The 22,581-nt window shown below is 37.3% G+C and overlaps 1 protein-coding gene across 2 annotated transcripts; it reads right to left on the reverse strand.

The window, feature by feature from the left end:
• Positions 1 to 2,932: 2,932 nt before the first annotated feature.
• LOC141518979 (membrane-spanning 4-domains subfamily A member 4A-like) lies at positions 2,933 to 18,146 on the reverse strand. Of its 2 annotated transcripts, none has more exons than XM_074231402.1 (7): positions 17,993 to 18,146; positions 14,359 to 14,530; positions 11,250 to 11,378; positions 7,271 to 7,327; positions 6,666 to 6,743; positions 5,048 to 5,149; positions 2,933 to 4,054 (listed from the first exon to the last, which is right to left on the reverse strand). In XM_074231402.1, exons 2-7 carry the CDS (start codon positions 14,512 to 14,514, stop codon positions 3,941 to 3,943), a joined length of 636 nt encoding a protein of 211 aa, XP_074087503.1. In that variant the 5' UTR covers positions 14,515 to 14,530; positions 17,993 to 18,146; the 3' UTR covers positions 2,933 to 3,940. The 2 variants fall into 2 exon arrangements, with proteins under 2 accessions (XP_074087503.1, XP_074087502.1); XM_074231401.1 differs by having other exon boundaries at positions 2,934 to 4,054; positions 6,585 to 6,743; positions 17,993 to 18,145.
• Between the last annotated feature and the right edge of the window lie 4,435 nt (positions 18,147 to 22,581).

Genomic DNA, 22,581 nt, shown 5'->3' on the forward strand with positions numbered 1-22,581 from the left:
GCCTTAAAAAACAGAATTGTCCAGAAGGAAAAGGAGATACAAAAGCTCTTTGAAGAAAATAATTCCTTAAAATTTGGAATGGAGCTAAAAGAAGTTGATAACTATGAGAAATCAAGCAACAATAAAACAAAACCAAAAGAATGAAAAACTAGAAAAAAATGAAAAATATTTCATTGGAAAAAATAAATGACCTAGAAAACAGAGCCAGCAGAGATAATTTAAAAATTATTGGGCCAACTGAAAGTCAAGAAATACTCCAGGAAAATTTCCCTGATATCCTAGAAGTATAGGGTAAAATATAAAATAAAGAAAACCACCAATCACCTCCTGAAAGAGATCCAAAATAAAAATGCCCAGAAATATTGTAGCCAAATTCCAGAACTACCAAATAAAGGAGAAAATATTACAAGTAGCCAGAAAGAAACAATTCAAATATCATGAAGCTATAGTCAGGATAACACAAGATTTAGCAGAGCCTACACTAAGGGTTTAGAATATGATATTCCAGAAGGCAAAAAGCTTGGAGTACCACTGAACATCCTCTTTTGGGGAAAAACATGGACATCCAATGATATAGGAGACTCTCAAACTTTCTTGTTGAAACAAACAGAACTGAACAGAAAGTTTAATCTTCAAATACAGGACTCAGGTGTAGCATAGAGAGAGGGTGGATGGGAAGGGTAAATTATGAGGGATTTAATAATGTTGAACTGTTTGTATTCCTCCATGGGAAGATGATATTTATAAAACTCATATGAACCTTCTCATTAGTTATGACAGCATAGGAGGGAACTGAATATGAAGGTATAATATAAAAATGGAGTTAATGAGTGAGAAAGTAACATACTGGAAGAAAGAAAAAAGAAGTAGAATGAGCTCCTATTTTACACAAGAAAGGCTAGAGAAAGCTTTTACAATGGAGAAGAAGGGAGGGAAGGTGAAAGGGGAATAAGTGAATCTTCTCACTCATCAGAAGTGGTGCAGAGAGAATAAAAATACACTCAATTAGGTATAGAAATCTCTTTTATCCTAGAGGAAAAGAGGAGAGGAAAGGTATGGGAGAAAGGGGACAGGGGAGGGGAGGGGAACTGTAGGTGATAGAAGAGAGTAAAGATTGAGGGAGAGATTAGTCAGATACAACACTTTTGAGGAGGGACAGGGTGAACAGAGATAGAGAGAGAAAATAGAATAAATGGGGGTGGGGGATAGGATGGAGGGAAATACAGCTAGTAATAGCAACTGTGGAAAAAAATATTGAATCAATTCCTCTGATGGACTTATGATAAAGAATGCTATCCGTCCCCCTCCAAAAGAAAAGAAAGAAAATCTATCTTTTTCACTAAAAAAAATGCTGAATTTTGTAGAGTAGTTGATTCTTAGTTGTAATCCAGAATTTTATATTCCAGACTCTCCAGTCTTTTAATGGTGAAGCTTATAAGTCTTGTGTAATCCTTCTGTGGCTCCCTGATATTTAAATTGCTTGTTTTTGACTGCATGCTATATTTTCTCCTTTAGTTGAGAAATCTAAAATTTGACTATAATATTCCTTGGAGTTTTTATTTTGGGATTTCTTCCTGGGGGTGGGGGGATGATAGATGAATTCTTTCAAGAATTGTATTACCTTCTTTTTTCTAGAATTTTAGGGCAATTTCCATGATAATTCCTTGCATGCTATTTTCCAGGTTCTTTTTTCTGCTTGTGGCTTTCTTGTAGACCAATAATTCATAAGTTACCTCTCTCTAATCTATTTTCCAGGTTCATCATTTTTCCTAAGAAGCACTTCTAATTTTCTTTTATTTTTTCAGTATTTTAGATTGATGGATTCTTGGAGTCTCATAGAGTCACTAGTTTCCATTTCCCAAATTCTAATTTTTAGTGTTTTGCTTCCTTTAATTAATTTTTGTCTCTTTTTCCAGTTAGTTAATTTCACTTTTAGAGGAATTGATTTCTTTTTCCATTTGGTCAATTTTATATTTAAAGTGATTCAGTCCGTTTTTCATAATACTCATTCATAATACTCCTTCCATTTTTTTTCTTCTTTCTCTCTTCTTTGGTTTTTAAAGTCATTTTGGAGCTATTCCAAGAATTTTTTTTTTAATATGAGGCCAATTCAAAAATTTCTTTGAGACTTCACAAGGAAGCATTTTGTTTTCCACTTTTGAGAGGCTGTTTTTATCATCCCTATCAGAACACTAACTTTCTACTGCTAATGATTTTTTTGGGGGGGGAGCTCATTTTGATAGTTAAGCAAAAGGGTTCCTGAGGCAAAGGAGGCACCATCCCAGGTGTTTTTGCTAGTTCCTGACTTACTGATTATCTATGTAGTCTCAAGTGCTACTGATTTGTTGTTCCTGCATTTGGGTGCTGCCTAGTATTCCAGTGTTCCCAATGTTCAAACTTTGTCTTCTGAGCTGGGTTAGGACCCTCACTGTACCATGGGCTTCCTGAGCCTGGACCTGAGCTGTGTTGAGTCCTGCTTGCTTTCCAGCTCCTCTGCCTATACTGGACTATACCTTCCCTTTTATCCACATGAAACAGACCTTTATTGAAGTTCCTCCATGAAATCTAGAGCTGAGAATTTGTTTCACTCTTTTTTGTGGGTTTCTGTTGTTTTAGGGTCTATTTAAAGTTGTTTTGGAAAAGTTTTGGGAGCTTCTTAACTTTATGCCACCATCTTGGCTCTCCCCCCCACCCCAGAATTCCCAGCCTTGAAGTTGTAATGCCTTTCTCATCTTTATAATTGGAGGTCTCCATGCACTATTCCTTACAAATTCCTGTGACTCAAAGTGTTTTCTGCTTTGGCAAGGGAAAAAACCTTTTCATGATCTGTCCTTCACACACTCTCATCTCTACCCAACTCAGTCCTCTCCATGTAGAGTTCTAATTCTTTTTCCCCCTCCCTTCTCACTGTGACCTTCTAGAACTCTCTGTTCACCACACCCCCTCCTTTCTAGAGCTCTTGTTCTCACACTGCTTCCACCTTCTAGTTTTCTCTGAGATTTGACTTTCTCTTAAAGAGAAAGCCCCCTCCTCAAAGCTGGTTGTTCTGCTCACTAACACGTCCCCCTACCTCCACAGTGCCAGGAACAGAAGTCAACATGCTTGTTTCCATTGCCTTTTTCAGACCTCCCTGGGCTCCCATCAATTGACTTCTATTTCTCATCCTCTTCAGGACTTACCACTATAGGGAAAGGAGGATTCTTCTGTTTACTCAATAAGTAATATTTAATGGAATAGGATAAGGACTTGAAATAATTGATTGATGAAAAAAAGTCATTTTATTAACAAATGAGAAAATATTCCTGAATTGTGCCAAGGCTTGACATAATGATATGAAATGTGAATAAACATATAAAAGGAGACCCAGAAGAGATTGCTGGTCAACCCTATAATTATTGCCAGGTATTCATTTTCCCTGACCTGCAATTTCAGCAGGGGATTCACTTGAAAGATCAGGGTACTAGAGGAACGACTCTTGAAGAACTAAGATGATGGACTTAGATCACTGAGGAGAAGGGGTAGAATCATAACATATCCTCAGGTGAAAAAAAGCAGAAGATTCTAAAGTTTGAAAATTCTCATTCATTGGGATAGCATGACATCCAATTTTGTGCTACTATCTCCATCTCTTCTTGCTCCCTTGTTTTATCTTCTGGGGACCTGGTCTTTCAGCATCCTCACCATCCTAATACATTTAAAGGCTAGACAGAGAAAAATCCAATTCATAGACATTTTTTCCAATACTATTACAAGTAAACACTGAGATTATTAGAAGACTGTTGTGGGAGATGGGAAAGGGGAAATTGGAAGTCTGTAAACCAATGTTGGAAGTGACTATTAACAAAAATACTAGGAAAATATAGTTGATTTGTTCGATCTTTCAGTATAGTCAAGAAAGGAATAGAAAGCAAGTTTTCCATAAGAAATGATCAGGATGACTTTATGGCATGGCAGCTATGTTAGCATCTGGGCTCTGAAATACGGTCCCTCCTTTGGAGACTTCAGCAGCAGAGTTCTCTGGCCCATAGGTATGGGGAGGCATGAAGATGGTAACCTGCAAAGTCAATAAAAACCCCATGCATGAGTCACTTAAGGGTGTAGAAATAGAACTGCAGAGAATTTGGGGGTCAGAAAAATTCTAGTGACATCACCTTCTGTGGAAGACTGGGCCTGGTTAAAGAGGCCAAGAAGGATGCCATTATGAGGACCTAGGTATATACACTTATTCTCATAAACACTCATTTTTCCAATTCACTTTCAACTTCTCCTCACTGACTTCTTTTCTTCCCATCACCTTTCTGTTTTCTGGCAACCTTGCTCTTAGGTTGTCTCAATCTTTCTCTAGATTCATTCTTAGCTATACTATTCTCTGAAATTTGTCCAGAAGGGTTAAAATATTTTTAAAAGGCTAATCCTATAATTACCTCTTTCACTTAGGCTAAACATAATGGTATCACTATAACACAGGGAAATCCAAGTCATCCCCAATTAATGAGACTTAAGGAAATACCCTCAGCTTAAATGGGATATATATTTTGTCATGCCCCAGTTGGTACCCTCGCCCCATGTAGTCCTTTTAAATGGGTTGTCAATGGATGTGTCCCCTCACACTTTCTAGAAAGACGCAATGTCACAGTTAGAGTCCTATAGCATGTCTCTATTCTGTCTCTATCCCTCCCTTTTAAAAGCCAAAACACAACAGACAAGATGTATCCCTTACTTTTCTACTTCTAGTAGAGTCTCCATATTTGTGATATGAATCAGAAGAATCTTGGTGGTTCCGGAGAGTGAAAGGATTTGCACATAGACTTGTGCCTCTTTGGGCCTGGGACTTCCTCGTATATCCTCACTGATAACCTCAGGGCCTGACATTAGATACGAGGCTTGAGTATGAAGACAAGGACACACAAGTCTTTAGGTGTCCTCTCTAAAAATTTCTTGTCCTCTCATTAGACTCTGATTTGAGCAACTTACTGATCCTCCCAGGAGAAATCCTGTGGCACAGTCTCACCAAAGTGACAGTCACAACAAAGTATCATCTACTCACCCCATTCTGTACACAGCAGATTGTCTTGCAGCTGAAGCCTGAGATCACATTGGAGATGGCAAGTTCTAAAATAGTTAGTATCAACAGGAATATATTGGATCCCTGGAAAGAAGAATCAAACAGTGAATGGCGAGAGATGAACACAAGGCCCCACTTCTAATAACTCAGGAAGAAATGAGGTGAAGAAGAGCTCTGAGTGGGGCAAGACTTGAGATGAAGGACTGTCCTAAGACAAAACATGAAACTCATTAATGCACCTGTCAACAACTAAAGTCATATGTGAATGTTAACTGCTATTAGTAATACTAAGACACAATTCAACAACATTTTAAGATCAACAAGCATTTCCCTTACAATAATTCTATGCAAAGGATATGCAAAAATGACTGTTCCCATTTTGCCCATTAGGAAATGAAGGCTAAAAAATACAAGCTGGCCTTTCACTTTCTTGTACTCCACTCCTACATGAGCCATCCCATCATTCATCTGATCCTATATCATAAATACTCAATACAGATCTGTTTCATAAAAAAGACCACAAGTTCTCTAGAAGAAGACAGAATTATGTCTCCTCTTAAAGACAATAAATGTTTATGAATTGATTGATTGATTGACTGACTTATTTGGTGACTTCTGATTTGTTCAATCACCTGCTACTCCTTGAGGCCCCACATCCCCCAAATGCACCCACAGCCACCAATCCAAAGTTCCAATCCTGGGTGTGCCCTTAAAAGTTGATATTCCAGGGAAATAAGGGAACTCATTTGTTAGAGGAGCTCATACCTGCCAGCCTGTTGTTGATCTCAAAATACAACTTTTATGATCCTCTGATCTCTGTCTTTTGCTTTGGCCATTCCTCTATTCTACTCTTCAACTAAGGGAGCCTTAGACAATCTGTCCTCCCAACATTTTCTTGCTCTCTCCTTTTTCAGTGATCACACCAATGAAAGATGAGCTAGCCTCACCTTTACTTTTTTTTCCTCACCTTTACTTTTGAAGTTCATCTCTTCCTCTAAGGTCCATCTTCATTGACATCTTAAATATTTTCTTGACTCATCACCCTCACTACTAGTTAAAAATGGAATCATTTTCCTCAATATTTCCTGAAACTCTCCTTGACATTTACCTTACCCTTTTGTATCAGAGACCTTTATCCCCCTCCTTGTTCTTTCCCCCTCACTCCCCCGCACCTCAAAAAACACATCAGTCAAGTTCCTTTACAAGAGCATCCATAGTGCATAGTATATCATTTCACATATAGTGATAACTGCAGCATGGGGTACTGGGTTTTTAATTGAATTAAATGAAAATGAACTTAACTGAATGAAAATATCAACTATTTTTTTCATCCTTCCAGATTTCTCAGAAGTCACATTTCTGACTCAGACCACAGGAAGAAGACCAGAAATATTATGGAACATGCTTCTTTTCAAAGAGATCAGACTTCTTCAGGACACTGGGGTGTCTCTGGCCTAGCCAAAATCTGCTCATTCCAGTTAGCCATTATCTTAACTGTCCCCACCATGGATGTACTTACCCATAGTATAGATTCAGCAAAATTACAAGTACTGCCAACATTTTCTTTATGACAAAAATAAATGAATGGATGAAATGTTACCATGTTGATTGAGTAAAAGATGATTCCCAGCCCAGCCACCACTGAACTGATAATATTCATTATCAGGCTGCTTAGGATCTGAAAGCAAATGAGAATCCATAAAACTGTCACCACCTTGAGACATGGTTATGGAGCTGCCATCATGCGTCCAGTCTGGTTCAAGACCCAGGGATGAATCTAACACCTACTACATGAACTACAATATTCAAGATACTGGAAGGACGAGGACCAAGTGAAAAACGACTCAGTTCTTAAACATTCTACTAAACATTGCAACATGTGAATGATGATCATTTCTTTGCCTAAAGATAATTGAGATTGAGGGAACTAAAAAGTAGAGAGAGAATTATTTTTATTTCTCCAAGTATGGCTGCAGGATTTACCTGGTAACAATTTTATTAATAGGCAAGCAGTCAATGACTCCAACCTCTTTGATTCAGGCTACAAGCTCAGTCATTTAGCATTGTCCAGTCTAGCCTTCTACAACCCTGTCTGGGATTGCTGAGACTGTCTCTTCAGGATCCTTCCATTTCTGCCTTCCCAATCCAAGAAATTGAAAACTATCTTTCTCCTGGGTTGCAGAGAAAGAGAAAAATGCCACTTACCAGAGAACGTGTGGTTCTGTTTGCAGCAGCAATAGAGAGGGAGCCGGACACAATGAACTGTGGACAAACATCAGTACCTTAAAACCTTCATTTCTTTTCCGGATGTGTTCACCTTTGCCCATCAGACACTGAAACCTGTTTCTCCCATTTCTAACAGCTGGATATCTTTGATGGATCTATCATATCCTCCAGGAGCCTTTTAAACATTTGGACAAAGAGTAAGTGGACAGGCCTGCCTTCTTCAATAATGAAAATTAGGCCAAATCACCCTGAGATCAAGTAACCCTGCTCCAAAAGATCACAAGGCTAGTCTCCAATGGTTTTTGTGATTTTACTAGGTAAAGCCACTGATTTATAATTTGAAGACCCTATTGTCTTCCTTTTTTTGATGAGCAAGATAAAAGCCATCCTTCAGTTCTAAAGCACTTCTCTTCTCCATCAGGATTACTAATAATAGGCCCATAATAAATTCTGCATATTCTTTCATGGATTTTTCAGATGGAACTTGAGCTGGGCCCAATAATGTGAAATGACCTAACTTTAATGGTCTCGTTATCTCATTACTTTTCTTGGGCAACACTTCTCATTTACCCGCTGCAATTCAAAGATTATTCTCTGGCAAAAAAAGAATAGTAACAATAGCAATAACAGTCTCCACAACGTCCAGTATAATATTCACGCCTCCACCTTGAAATGAGCCATTTCACTTTTTTGATTTTCCTATTCATAAATATCTCTTTTTTTTTGTATTTTCCACCTACCTCAGCTCATTCTGAGCTTCAGTGTTCCTGACTACTCATATTGGATTCTTCCAATAGTTTATTTTTTTTTTGACTTCAACCTTCATTATCTAGTCCTATATTCACTTGTTTGCTGCTTGTATTAAAAAATCGAAAAATTCCCAGATACCCAGTTCTTTGTACAACTTTTTCTTTTCCTTTTCTTTAGAATTCATTCTTTTTATTTCATAACGGAATTCTTTAATTTTTTTTATTCCTCCTAGTTTTAATATGGAATGTTAGGCCATAAGATATTGAATAATCCTAGGTTCCATGATTTCTTTCAAGATTTACCCTGAGACACCAATGCACTATTTTTCAGGTTGTGAGCTATAAAACATTTGATTTAGCACTATCTCACTACTAGGTCTGAATGCCAAAGAGATCATATACAAGAGAAAAGGACCAACATATACAAAAATATTTGTTGCAGCTCTTTTAGTGAGAGTAAAGAATCAGAAGTTGGGTGAAAGCTCATCAATTGGGGAATGGCTGGACAAGTTATGGTATATGAATATAATGGAATTCTATTATTCTATAAGAAATCATGAGGAAAGGATCTCAGAAAAAACTGGAAAGAATTCCATGAGCTGATGCTAAATGAAGTGAGTAGAATTAGAACAGTGTACACAATGATAACAACAACATTGTGCATTGATGAACTATAGTGGATTTAGCTTTTCTTAGCAATATGGTGATCAAAGACAATTCTGAAAAACTTGTGATGGAAAATTCCATCCAAATCCAGAGAAAGAACTATAGAGTTTGAATGCAGACCAAAGCACATCATTTTCACTTTTTCTTATTTGATTTTTGTTATTTTTTATGTGCTTTTCCTTAATTCTGATTCTTCTTTCACAGCATGAATAGTATGGAAATAAATTTAACATGATTGTAATGCTTGCTACCTTAGAAAAACATAAGGGAAGTGAGGGAGGGAGAAAATTTTACGAAAATGAATATTGAAAACTATCTCTTCGTGAAATTGGAAAAAATACTGTTGATAAAAAAAATTATTTACCCTAAGAAGTAGAGTGAATAACTACATGAAACTTTTCCTATGTCAACCAGATAGACTTGATCCCTGAAACTGCAGTGTCTTGACTATGTATCTATTATGTATTTTTTTTTTGTTCAAGGGGATGCGTACTGGTTTATTCTCTTCTTATTGTTTTAATGGAGGTGAATGAACTACGGTAAAAATTTAAAATTGCTCACTGATTGGATGAATGATGGCTTGAACTCCCCCAAATCTAGGCACCATGATAGTTATGAATATGTATATATGAAAATATATATATTTACAAGTTCCTTTTCTACTGTTTCTAGAAATCAAAATAAAGGAATAATAATACCTCACATATTCAGCAAAAATGAGACCCTTAAGGGAGTCTTCTGGTCCTTCATAGTTTTATACTTGTGAATACTATTGAATATAATACTATTGAAAATAATATATATATATATATATATACTTAATTTAAAAGATAACATAATTCAGATTTTTACTCATTTTTTCCTGAATCTTTCTCACTCTTACATAAATATGAGGGACAAAAAGACTAAATTACTTCTACTGTAGGAAGGGCACAAGGGTGGGTACATCACAGATAGATAAGAGATAGATAAATAGATAGATAGATAGATAGACAGACAGACAGATGGTTTGCCCTTTCATCCTCTAGCTTGTTTAAAAGATGAGGAACTGAAGTAGACAGGGTTAAGTGACTTTCCCAGGGCCACCCAACTAGAAAATATCTGAGGTCACTTTTGAATTCACAAAGAACATACTCTTATCAATTGTTTATAAGCATATATGTATGCTGCATACAAGTATGTATTTGTATCATGTAGATACATTTGTATAAATACATATGTGTGTAAATATTCTTAACACATTCTCAAACTATTCTGAGGTACAGAGAGAACTTCCCTCGCAGATAAATGTATGAAGAGCACTTGTTGAGAAAGATAACACAGTGCTGCATTGCAGTCTATCCATTCCATGATATGATCTGTTTTCCTTTTGAAAAATATGACCACCAAACTGGATTTGAGAATATGGAAAGATAATACAACAATTGCTGGGGAATATACCTAGCAAATGTGATTTTTTTTTTAAGTTTCACATGAAAAAAGGTAAAGTTAAGACACTAAAACCAAAAAAAAAAACCCATATTGAGGCATTAGAGCCATAGGAGAGAGGAAATGAGAAGCAAAAGCTCAACACAGGTGAAACAGATGAATAACAAAGGACAGAAGAAAGCAAATCCAATACACTGATGATAGACCATTCCCTGCCATTTTAAGATAGAACCAGAAGAAAAACTATTTCAGACATAGTCAGCTTGAAGAGCTAAGTCTACTGGGAGCTCACTGGGGGGAAAAAAGGATTGTTTTGCTGAGAGATGATTGGATCCTCTGAATCCTCTCCAATAGGTTTTTCTATTCATTAAATTGATATTTTTTCTTTTAAAAATGTATAAGAGCTTCTCATTCTTTTACCAAGGATGGCTGCAGCACAGCTGTGGTCCAAGATGAGTGAAGAAGCCAATTTGCCTAGCAGGAGAGCTATGGGGTTGAGCAGGGACACAGAGAGCAGAGTTCTTTGCCCACCAAGTACAAAATAGGCTTTCCCTGTTTGTGTGAGTATACACATACACACACACATACACACACACACACACACACACACACACACACACACACACACACACAAACGTTTAAGATTTTATATATATATATATATATATATATATATATATATATATATATATATGTCTCTATCATATATATAGCCAACCCTCAACTCTTGCAGTGGTAATATTCCTAGAAAATAGCATGAAAGTCAAAAAATGAATGTTGATTGAAACTATGGGAAATGGGGCATAAGACTCCTAGGATCACTAAAAACTAATCTTTCATTAGATGCTAAAAATACAGTTTTTTGCATAAAATTCCTCACAACAAAACATTAATTCAGATAATATACTCTTTTCCTAGTACACGCATGTATGAATGTTTGTTCCCCATACAAATGTGTGTTTGAGTGTATAACAAGCCACCCCTACATTCCCCGACTGGGAAGTGGAAAAAGGAAATTCAAGGAGACACAGATAGTCAAGGCCAGGTTCCCTCCTGTGTCCCAGAGAAAAAGAGGAAGAATACATTTAAGAAATAACTTCAATAAGTCTACTCACAAATGCTGATCCCCAGAATATGTAGCCAGTGTACCACAGAAAGAAATTAAATCTATAAGAATTCCAAGGCGTGAAACTGATAATCATTCCTAATCCCAGGTTAATCAGGGCGATCATGATCTGGACAGTCTAGAAGGAAAAGAAATTCACATATGAAAATAGGGGGAAAGACTATTCATTTCTCTTCTCTCCAGAGATGAAGTCAAAGATCCATGGAGTCTTCCCCAAGTGTTTAACTTTCCAGAATGTCTCTGAACTTGGGAAAGAACCCATAAGACCTAGAATGTAGTAGGGACTTATATATTTTATTAGTAGGTTAATTGAATGATTGCTTGGTATTTCAAGTCAGAGTAATAAGGATTAACACTCATCCTCCCCACCCCCCACCCCCAGTTCTACTCCTTATAACCTCTAAAACTTTGGGCAAGTCCCTTTGTCACTGTGGGCTCAATTTCTTCATCTGTCAAATGAAAGGACAGGACTAGAAGATCTCCAGGTTCTCTTACAGTTCTAAAATCCTCCAATCATACAAGTGTATGAGAGCCAGAGGCAATGTGATGGGATAGGTGGATAGCAATCTGAATAAAGGTTCCGGAAGGACTGATTTCAAAGTCCACTTCTTACATATACTGACTGGGTGGTGCCAGACTTAGGATTTTACTTCTGAATGTGCCTGGTAACTTTTTAAGATTTCAACTGATAAAGTTGGTGTACCTATATTTATAATAGAAAGAGTAAATTATTCACCAGAAGTTCCCTACCACAATGAAATCATAGTCCAGATGAGAAAAATCAATCAAATAATTGAAATTTTATAAACTTTATTATATTACTCAAAGCAATGCCCAAAGAATAATTAGCAAATTTTGAAGCTTTTATGAAGTGATTACTCTTAATAAGGATAAGATCAGAGGCAAAGTTATATTGTCAAAAAATAGTTGTTTAGGAGGGATAGTGATTAAAGATCTGCCTCTCACAGACATCTTGAACAAATCACTTTTCTCATCTATAAAAGGAGAGCATTGGCCTTCATTATTTCAAAGTCACTTCCACTTTTACATCCATCATCGAATAATCCTATGATTCCATCTTTTTCATATATTGGTAGTGTGACGCTAGGCGACTCATTTTATCTCATAGAACCTCCCTCCCAACCTCCTAAATTCCTCTGGAACACTATGTGACAGAACACATTCTAATTTTTCTTGATAAAGCAAATATTCTCTTTGAGAACACCTTACACCAATTAAATCATAGGTTCTATCCAAAAACCAAAGAAAAGAAATCCCCTTGGGCACTCCTGGGGCTTTCTTGGTGCATTTAGGAAATGAATGCTGCCTGAAAAACTGGTGTATCTACAAATGCTTGGGAAAGCCATCATCTATGGTCCACGGGCTATTGGCACATCCCTGAAGCCAGTTTGCCCCATTCTTCCATGTAAAGTAGGGATGGGGAGTTTTTTTTCTTCCAGGCCCCATTTGGATTTTCATAACATCATTCTCCAGTCATACAAAATTATCAACTTAAAAGTTAGACAATTCCCATGAATTTGGTCAAAGAGTTAATTCATCCCTATAAAGTTCTTAGATTTATTTAATTTTCAGTCCCACCTGTGGCTGTCTTGGCAGTACCAGACCAAATGATTTCTCAGACCTTTCAGCTAGATGTTCCCTATCCCTGTTGAAGAAGATAACTGGAAACTATACTTACTATGCTTTAAAGGGATAGTCATTTCCATTATAGCCATAGATTGATTTAAATTAATATTTTGATCTTGTGGAATTCCACATATCCACCTATTTGATGACTGCTGAAGCGAACTCTAGATGACTAATAAGTCAAGCATTAAAATTTTGGTATGTGTATTTACACTTAGGAAATTGGAACAGCTAGAAAAAACTTGACATTCTTTTTTTGATTATCTAGATTTCAAAAACTGATGGATAAAATGTTAATTATGCATATTAAATGTCTATCATGCTGATTTTTTCAACAGAAAACCATTTCTAAAATATTTTCCAGAACACTCTTACCCATGATCCAAGAAAGACGATCAAGACAAACCTATGACCTCAAAAATTATATCCATGTATGCCTCAGGCACATCAAGAAAGTATTCACCTTATTGAGATTTTGAGGGCTGAAATATTCTCTCTCTTTCTCTTCCTTTCTCCCCAAGTGCCTCTTTTCTTTATTTGCTTCCCTCTCCATCGACTCTGATGCCAACAAAGAAGAGAGAAAGGCAGCTATCTTATAGGGAAATCCTGCTCTACCCTCAGTCCCCAGAAGAAGGAGGATGATAGAAGCTTCAAGATATCATGCTGCTTCCCTTCTTCCTCACATCCATGACCAAACTGAGAATTTCACTCACCTCCTTCCCTCACCCCTGCTCTGGCTACCCCAACCAAGCTAAAAGGTGCCTAAACATGAGCCATGAGATAGTACCCTGACTCTTCCTTAGCTTCAGCTTCAGCAGTGAGTTAGAGTAGGTCATTTAGGGAACCAATGTAAGCCTCCCTCTGACAAAATAGATATTTCCTAGATACCTAATTCAGTTCTATCCATCAAGAAAGCTGCTGAGTCCTTAGGAGAACACATAGCTGAGGAAGTCTATATCTAGAATGGAAACAGTACGAAAATTTGAAATCAGAATCATGTATTGAAATTCTGAACATTGTTCCTTAAGACCTATGTCCCACCAAGTTATTAAACAGCTTTAGCTGATTCATCTGCCAAATGAGGATTTTATTTGAGTTACAGTCAATTTACTTTGCTTCAAATTGAAGATTTTCTACATCCTTGGCTAAGCTGCTAAACCCATCAGGACTTCAGTTTCTTCAGTTATATAATAAGCAAGGGTGGACTAGATGACCTTTATGGTTCATTCAATTTTCACCATATCATACTATAACTTGATGATTTTTAAGGTCAGTTAATTAGTAAATAAATATTTGTTATTCATATATTTTGCCAAAATCTATAAAGTTCTACCCATACAAAAATAAAAGCAAAACCAGTTTCTTCTGTCTCTCTCAAAGCTATAATTCTGTTAGTCACTTTCAGTTAAAAACGTGAATCTGCTCTCCCAAGGATGTTGGATCCAACTCACCCCTAGTGCTTTGGGCTCTCCTTTCAAGAATTTCTCCAGGGATGGTTTCCATTGATAAGGTTGTATAGGTATGACTGTTGAGCCCTGTGGGATGGAAATGGGGCCTGTCTGAGGAAACGATGGAAATGTTTCCCTTACAGCAATCGGGGACTGCATGAGGTCAGTTATGATACTGTAAGAAGAAAAGAGAAGTCAAATAAAACAGGGTCTCAGGGATTCCTCTCATTCAACACTTCCCCCACACACACACCCCAGAAAAATGTTGTCAAAATGGTTTTCAAAAGAAGATAATGCAATCTGAAACCACACCAAGAGAAGTATGGTGTCTGGAAGAAGTGGAGTTGAGATTGGCATAGTCCTCTTTCCTGATCAGATCACAAGTGTATGTTGTATTCATGGGAACGTATCATAGGACCGGCACTGATAAATAAGAGAAAGGTATTCCCATGCTGAATGGCTAAGAGGTCAAGCCATATGAGGATTAACTGGGAATACTTATAATGGAGGTTTAGATTATTCAAAGGATAAGTTGAAAGACCTTGAAAAATACTGAAAATCAAAGATAAAGTGCCATATCCCTAACAGGGAAAGAGAACAATACTGAGCATTTATTTTTAAAATTGTGAAAATGGATCCAAGCATCCTTTCTATTCCAGTCCTGGATGTAACCAAAGGCACAAAAGCTGGGTTGTGGTCATAAATCAAACCCTCTGTGCCATTGGAGACTGATTGGAGTTACAGGAATATCTATCCCAAAAAGAAAGGCCCACTCTGATTCAGTTCTATAGTCCCCCAAAGACCTTGAACTCCATTCTCAAGGTCAAGGAAAATGTGGGTAAGAAGTTAATCTACTCAAATTTGGCAACTCCCACCCCTTAGTTGAAGATGTGAAATGAAAGGTGAGTGAATCCTCACATCATGCCCTTGTTTCTAGATGATCCAGATGTCTAGGGCATGATACATCTTGTCCAGAAATCTACCATCTTGTCACATACAAGACACCTCATGCATACCCTCCCCATTCTCTCTCTTTCCTTATTTTCAGGGAACAATAATCAAATTGGTCCTGAAAAGAACTCAGCAACCTCTAACCCCACAACTACACTCAAAGACCCTGTGACTCCTAGACTAAAGGACTCTTCCCTTGCCTCTGCTAGATTATACATTTTGGACCTTATAGTAAAACTGAGACAGTCTCATTTTTGTATTTGCTTATTCACTTAGGATATCTAGAAAGTGGCCAAGAACCTATCAAGTATTTAATGAATTCTTATTAATTGGTATATCATTTGAGGGGTAACTTAATGAATGAACCAAACAATGGATCTTGATCTTACTTAAGAGTAAGAAGTAAGAAATCAGTTTTTACAAATATGACCATGAAATTGATCCAGTTTATAATTTAACTTCTCCTTATGCCAGAGGCAAAGATACCACAGTTTTTGAACTGTCTCCCCAAGGAGAGAGAAGACAGACTTCTCCCAGTCTGGCATGAGCTACTACAGGGACTGATTGGGTCTGGAATAGGGGAAACAAATATGGAAAAACAGGGTTTTTTCTGGAAACTCATTCCAGAAGCTCATTCTGTTATGATTACTCTACTCCCCAAACCTGTTCTGAGTTTAATAAGTATCCAGGTCAACTGAGTTATGCCATGAGAAAAGGGGAAAGAAGACAAGCCTCTCATCTCTTCAGTTTCCATCAGTAACTCATTGTCTGAAGTCTCATCACCATAGAGTTTGATCCAGTTTTGATTCATATTGATCCAGTTTTGAAACTCAACATTTTTTCAGCACCCTCAGTTGCCTCTCTCCTCTGATTGGAGTTAAGGCAAGTAAAGCAATAAACTCCTCCCAAATCCTTCCTGATATTTATAGAGTCCAGAACTTTCCAGGTAAACTCTCTATTTTCCATCAGTTGTTCTATTATGTTTTTGACTCCATGTATAACATGCCCTTTCACCAGGTACCCTCTGCAGCCTCCCCTTTTCCTCTTTTCAACTTCCTTCTGTATATTATCTTTTCCTATTAGGTTGCAAGCTTCTTGTAGACAGGGGCCATCTTTATTTTCATTAATGGTATCCCCAGAACTTAGCATACAGATGGAACACTATTGTTCTATTAGAAACCAGGAGAGATGGGAAGGATTTGCATGAACTGATGTGGAGCAAGATGAGCAGAACCAGAAGAATATTGCACACCCTTACAGCAACATAGGGGTGATGACCAACCTTGATGGACTTGCTTATTCCCTCAGTGCAACAATCAGACACAATTTTGGAATATCTGTGATGGAGAATACCATCTGTTATTCAGAGAAAGAATTGTGGAGTTTGACCAAAGACCAAAGACTATTACCTTTAATTTAAAAAAAAAGTTATCTTATTATGTAATCTTGCTATCTCTTATACTTTATCTTTTTCCTTAAGGATGTGATTTCTCCCTCATTGCATTCAACTTAGATCCATGAATACCATGGAAACAATGTAAAGCATATTGGAGAAAGATATTTTGTACCAGTACAGTGATCATATGGGTCTTGGAGGTGGTGGTAGATTGACTTGTGTGGGGGTTGGAAAGAGGGAAGAGAGATTCGGGGAAAAATTATAAAATTCAAAATAAATAAATTTTTGAAAAAGAACAGCACACAGTAAGAACTTGATGTATGTTTCTGACTGTAACTATTTCCCTCAACTTATCTGGCATGGGGGAAATAGATGCACCAACAAAGAAAACCATAAGAGAAAGTAATACTAAACTATCTCTGAAGAGGTCTAGAGGAAGGGACTGTTCTAGAAGGTCAGAAAAGAGACTTTTTCAGGCTATACTCACTGACAGCGAGACCAGAATTCGTGAAGGTAGAATAACTTGAGATGCACTTTAAAGGGTAATGAAATCATGATAGAGGACAGTAGAACATGAGTTTCTGTAAGCTTAGGCTACCAGTGTACCCTCCCCCTCTCTCTTCTGTCCATCATTCATGCTCTTGAATATTAGAAGGCTCTCATGATCTACTCTACAGTACAGAAGCTAGAATCCTAAATTTGTGTCAAAAGAGAGTCAAGGTTCTGTTGCAGGGTGAAAATGACTGTCATCAAAGAAAAGGAGAGATTCTACCACCACCTCCATGACCCATATGATCAGTGCACTGGTACAAAATATCTTTCTCCAAGTTAAGAGGTCCTGATTACCTGAGAGCCAAGCAATGAATTTGGTGCTGAGAAAGTCAGGGCAGAAGCCCCAGGAAGGTACCAATTCATTCCTTTTCTCCCCCAATAGACAGAACAGAATTGGAGACTCCTAGATGTCACTGAGGTAAAAGTATTTCTGAGGCACCGGGGGCTATTTACTGTAAGAAGATCTCAGCCTGGATCAGACCAGGTAAAAGCTTTCCAAAAAAACTACAATGCCCCAATGTCTCTGCCCACTTGCGAAAAGATCCTTTATTCTTATTAATAGTCCCTGAGACTAAACTTGCTCTGTCCTTTGATCCCAGGAAGGAGAGCTATCTGAAAAGTTCCCTCAAACACAAAACCAAAGTTCCCAGATGACTCCCCTTGGGTCCTTCCCAACCTCATCTTCTTTAAGTTTCAGTTTTGCTAGAACCAGTTATGGAAAATACCTATGATGCTTACCTGTCCTCTTCACCAGTTCTCCTAGGGTCTCATGGACTTCAAGTCTTCCTCCTTATACTTTCCAAAGATAGGAGATCAATGCACTAAAGTGGAGTCCCCCCCTGGGTTACACCCTATCCTGTCTTCCTGCTTCCCCCTGACATGGTTTCCATCTCACTGTGGTTTCCTCTGCTTTAAAGAATTTACACATGATAAAACCAAAAGGAGAATTTCTCAACAAAGTGGATTGTTACATGAAAAAATGAAGTAACCAATGCTTCATTTTTATTGCAAAAAAGTCTTTTTCATTTTTTAAAAATATTGACTATAAATTCAACAGTCATAAGCCATAAGGCATATTTCAAGTAATAAAGAGAAAAAGACTATAGGAAACTGAATGGCTAGTTCACATATTGTTTTGTTATTATTATTTTTAAAGAAATCTATATATGAATTGCCCTATTCAGAAACAAATGTGTTTATGAGTGTGTGTAATAAAAAATACACTAAAGAAAATTCAGAGACTGGGTCTAGGAAAAAGAAAGTTTTTATTTACGAGAGAGAGAGGGCCCACTAAAGTCAGAGAGCCGCACTGAAAACACATATTTGGTTTATAGAATTTCTAACTTCAGTTCCTACCCCCTTCTCCCTAACCCTCCTCTTCTTTAACTTATTGGCTGGGCTTTTGGGGGTAAATCTATTCACTGAAATTTACCCTACTCATTTAATCAAAGAAAAGATGAAATGTTTTCATTATATTTTTAGGACTTTCATAATTATCTCAGCTAAAAAATGTCTATGGTCAGAATGTTCTTCCTGTCAATAAAAATAGTCTTCTCATAAAACAGGTGGCTCTGAGCCTCCTTTGGAATACAAGATTGGTTTTTTTTGACAAAAACATTTCTTAACCCTAATTCTTGTCCATTTGGGACTTATCTTCTCAGCACACCCTGACCAAACAACTCATACCCACACACATAGATGCAAGATGGACAAAGATGAACTGATCCAATCTCTCTCCTTTTCTCCTGGAAACATTCAATTGCTTTCTGTGTCTTCAGAGTCCATTCCAAAGTTCTCTAGTTCAGGTGACTTATTGAGATCTTCTCTTCTGATAAAGGAATTTCTTAACACAATATCTTATACTTAGACTCATGTTTCATCATTAGACGATAAAATTCTAGAGCTATTATGGTTTACATTTTTACTTACTCACTGTCATATTAATATATCTACTTCACTCTAACAAACATAAAACTTCCATAATTGTTCACTGCAAAAGTGAATTTGCTGAAAATTACCAGATGAATTTGAACTTCTAACATACACATCAGATGATCATCTTAATACAAACAATGTTCAGCAAGTGGCATACAGTCTCAACCTCTTGTTAAAATAATAATTTAAGCATTCTTAACTAAAATGAATTTCTCTTCTCAAAATACTTCTAATTATATTATGGGTGATTCTTCTCCTGATATATTCAACTGACTTACATTTCCTTCCTAAAGTAAAACTTGAAACTATTAATGCACAGAATTGTATCTTCAGATGAACACTTCTTAATTTTAACTAAGAAGTTAATCACTCAAAAATCCCACAACTTAATTAGAATATCCCCTGCTCCCTCTTCAGCTAGAGTAAACCAAATAACTTCTTTTTGAGGGGAAAATCCTAAATCTTTTCTGGGGGTTCTTCTGTTCTTAAATTGTCCTGTTATTTTCTGTAATAACTAATATTATCAGAATCTGTATTAATAAACTCATGAGGCTATAATGGTACTATTGAGTAAACTTGGATTCCTTCTGTTAAATGATCTCATGCTTCAGTTTCCCTTTTTCTGGAATTTCTATATAATCAAATTATATGCTTTAAAATGGGCAAAGACTAGACTCGCTTTTCTCCTGGAATTTATTTCCTCAAAGCTTTCTCAATGTAAAATAACATTTCTTTTTATGATTTCTTTATTTAGTATACCTGGTAATACCACCTCTCACTTTCCCTTTCTAACACTTGTTTTACTAAGTCTTCATGAAACAATTCCCCCTGCCTTTTTATTAATTAATCTTTTTCCTTAATCCCTCTTTTTTACTATCTTCAAGGTCAAGAGATAAAAGCCAGGACTGCAAGCAAACAAGAGGCAGGGGGGAGGGAGGGGGGGAAGCATTCTGGCAGCACAGAATCACAGCAAAGAAGCAAGTCAACAGTTTTTAATCATTTTCTGCACTTTTCTTTGATACTTCAGAACTTCATCCCAATTACTCAGTGTGGATAGATGCTAGAGCTCTCAGTCAGCACTTCAAGGCACAACGATAGTGCCTTGTCTCTTAACTGTGAATATGACCCTCTCATCTCTCCCAAGATGTCCTCTGGATCCCCTGCGGACAAACTGTTTGGAGGTTGTCTCTGGACCCCCTCCACGGACTTTAGAGGGTTCCCCTGCCTCTATCTTCACACACTCAAGCTGCTTGGAAGAAAGGCAGAGCTGTCAGGTCACCTAGGAGCCCATTGAATCTTGTTCAAGTCCTACACTCACAGGTCTAGCTTGCCCGGGTTTGTGTGCACAAACTTACATGACCTGATGATAGCATTTCCTAGAGTCAACTCCTCCAGCTGGGCTGGTCTCCCTTGTTGTTTCTGCCTCCAGAGGCCTTTCCTCAAACTGAGTCTCTCCTCTGGATTCCTTCCCACTCCTCCAGAGGTCTACCCAGGCACTAAATCAGAAGCTACTGAAACATTCAGCTGGTACCTGCTTGTATATCAGTGTCCAAGAGAGTCTTAAAGAGGGGATTCTTCCAGGTCATTGCACCAAAACAGTGTGTGATTAAAAAAATACCCTAAAGAAAATTTTCAGAGATTGGATCTGAGCAAAAGAAAGTTTTTATTTACTTTAGAGAGAGGGCACACTCAAGTTAGAGAGCCAGATTGAAAGCACAACAAATTTGATTTATATAACTTCAAACTGCAGTTTCCTCCCTTCTCCCTAACCCTCCTTCCCTTTAGCCCATTGGCTGGGCTTTTGAGGTAAATCTATTCATGAAAATTTACCCCAGCAATAGACACACTCAAAAAAAGATGAAATGTTTTCATATTTTTCCCACAAGATGTGAGGTGATTTAGGACTTTTGCAATTATGTCAACTAAAATGAAGTAATATCTATAGTCAGAATGTCCTCCCAGTTTGCAAAAATAGTCTTATCATAAAGCAGGTGGCTCTGAATCTCCTTTGGAATGCAAGGTTTTCTTGACAAAAACATTTCTGAACCCTGAGAGGACTTCACCAGGAGCTTTCCCACACATGAGTCAAAAGTTATTCTGAATGGGAGAGACACTATGTGTCATGATTTGAAGTTAAATTGAAGATAATCTGAGAGGGTGCAGTGACACTTATTTGTCTGGTGGTGGAAGGAAGGTGCCTGGAAAAAGAGAGAAAGGATCAGAAAAAATCCTTTTGCAGAAGGTGGGATTTGAGCTAAGTCTTGAAGAAAGACAAGGAATCCCAGTGGTAGAGGAGAAAAGAGATGACGTACAGTATAAAGGGAATAGCAAGTAGAATGATGTGGCAGGATCATAGACTTCTTAGAGTGAAGCAAAATGTAAGGGACTGACAAGGTTGGACGAGGCCAAACTGTGAAGCTCTTTAATTAACTGAAAGTTTTGCATTTGATCTTGAAGGTAATAGATAGTTCAATAAAGTTTATGAGTTGGGGACAGATTGAGTTTTACTAATTTCATTTTGTCAATGGAGTTTATGGCAGAGTGGAGTCAAGAGCAGCTTGGAGCAAGAACAGCCAGAAAGCTGCTATTTCAGTAGTCTATGAGAAAAATGAAAATTGCCTTTCCTAGGGTTGTGACTGTGTGAATGGAGAGATGTGGAGAGATGTATGCATGTATGTATGTATGTATATACATATACAGAGATATATGTATGTATGTATGTATGCTAGATATTGGGAGATTAGAAACAACATTGATGACAGATTATATATGTATGATTCAGGCAAATTGGGATTCTTTTTTCCTTCTTATTTTCCATTATCATTTACTTTCTTTTGTTGCTAGTTTTCTTAGGGCCTGGACCTCACACCTGTCAAAACTCTCCTTCCAGGCTGGACATTTATTTCGCTCCCTGTCCCACATACTTTCTGGGAGAACACTAAGGGACCTTGTTGCATGCCAGCCTATTTCCCTCTGGTTTAGAAGAGTACCACGATTGCCACATGCACCCTACCCTTGGTCCCTCTGTTCCTCATTTCTCTGATGTAGCATAGGGCATTGCCCACCTTGAGCATTCATTTGCCTTTTGCTTTTGCAATATTTTTATCCTTTGGGAGGAGGAAAGAAGGGAAACTGGGTGTTGATTGCATAAAAGGAATTAAGGCTTAGCCTTCTCTATTGCTAGTTCATTATGATTTTGCCTTATTTTGATTTTTGCCACCCTAGATTATAGAGGAAGTTGAAATTGATTTTATGTCTTATACAAAACTCCTATCCTGGAGAGGTTTGAGAGGTCATAATGATTTAAATATCTTGTACTCCATCATGTTGATCAAATGATGGGAAAGGGGTAAGTGAAGAATCAAAGAAGTGGCAGTTGCTATTGTGATAAT

This window comes from Macrotis lagotis, chromosome 3, assembly GCF_037893015.1.
Source record: "Macrotis lagotis isolate mMagLag1 chromosome 3, bilby.v1.9.chrom.fasta, whole genome shotgun sequence".
NCBI classification, from domain to species: Eukaryota; Metazoa; Chordata; class Mammalia; order Peramelemorphia; family Peramelidae; genus Macrotis; species Macrotis lagotis.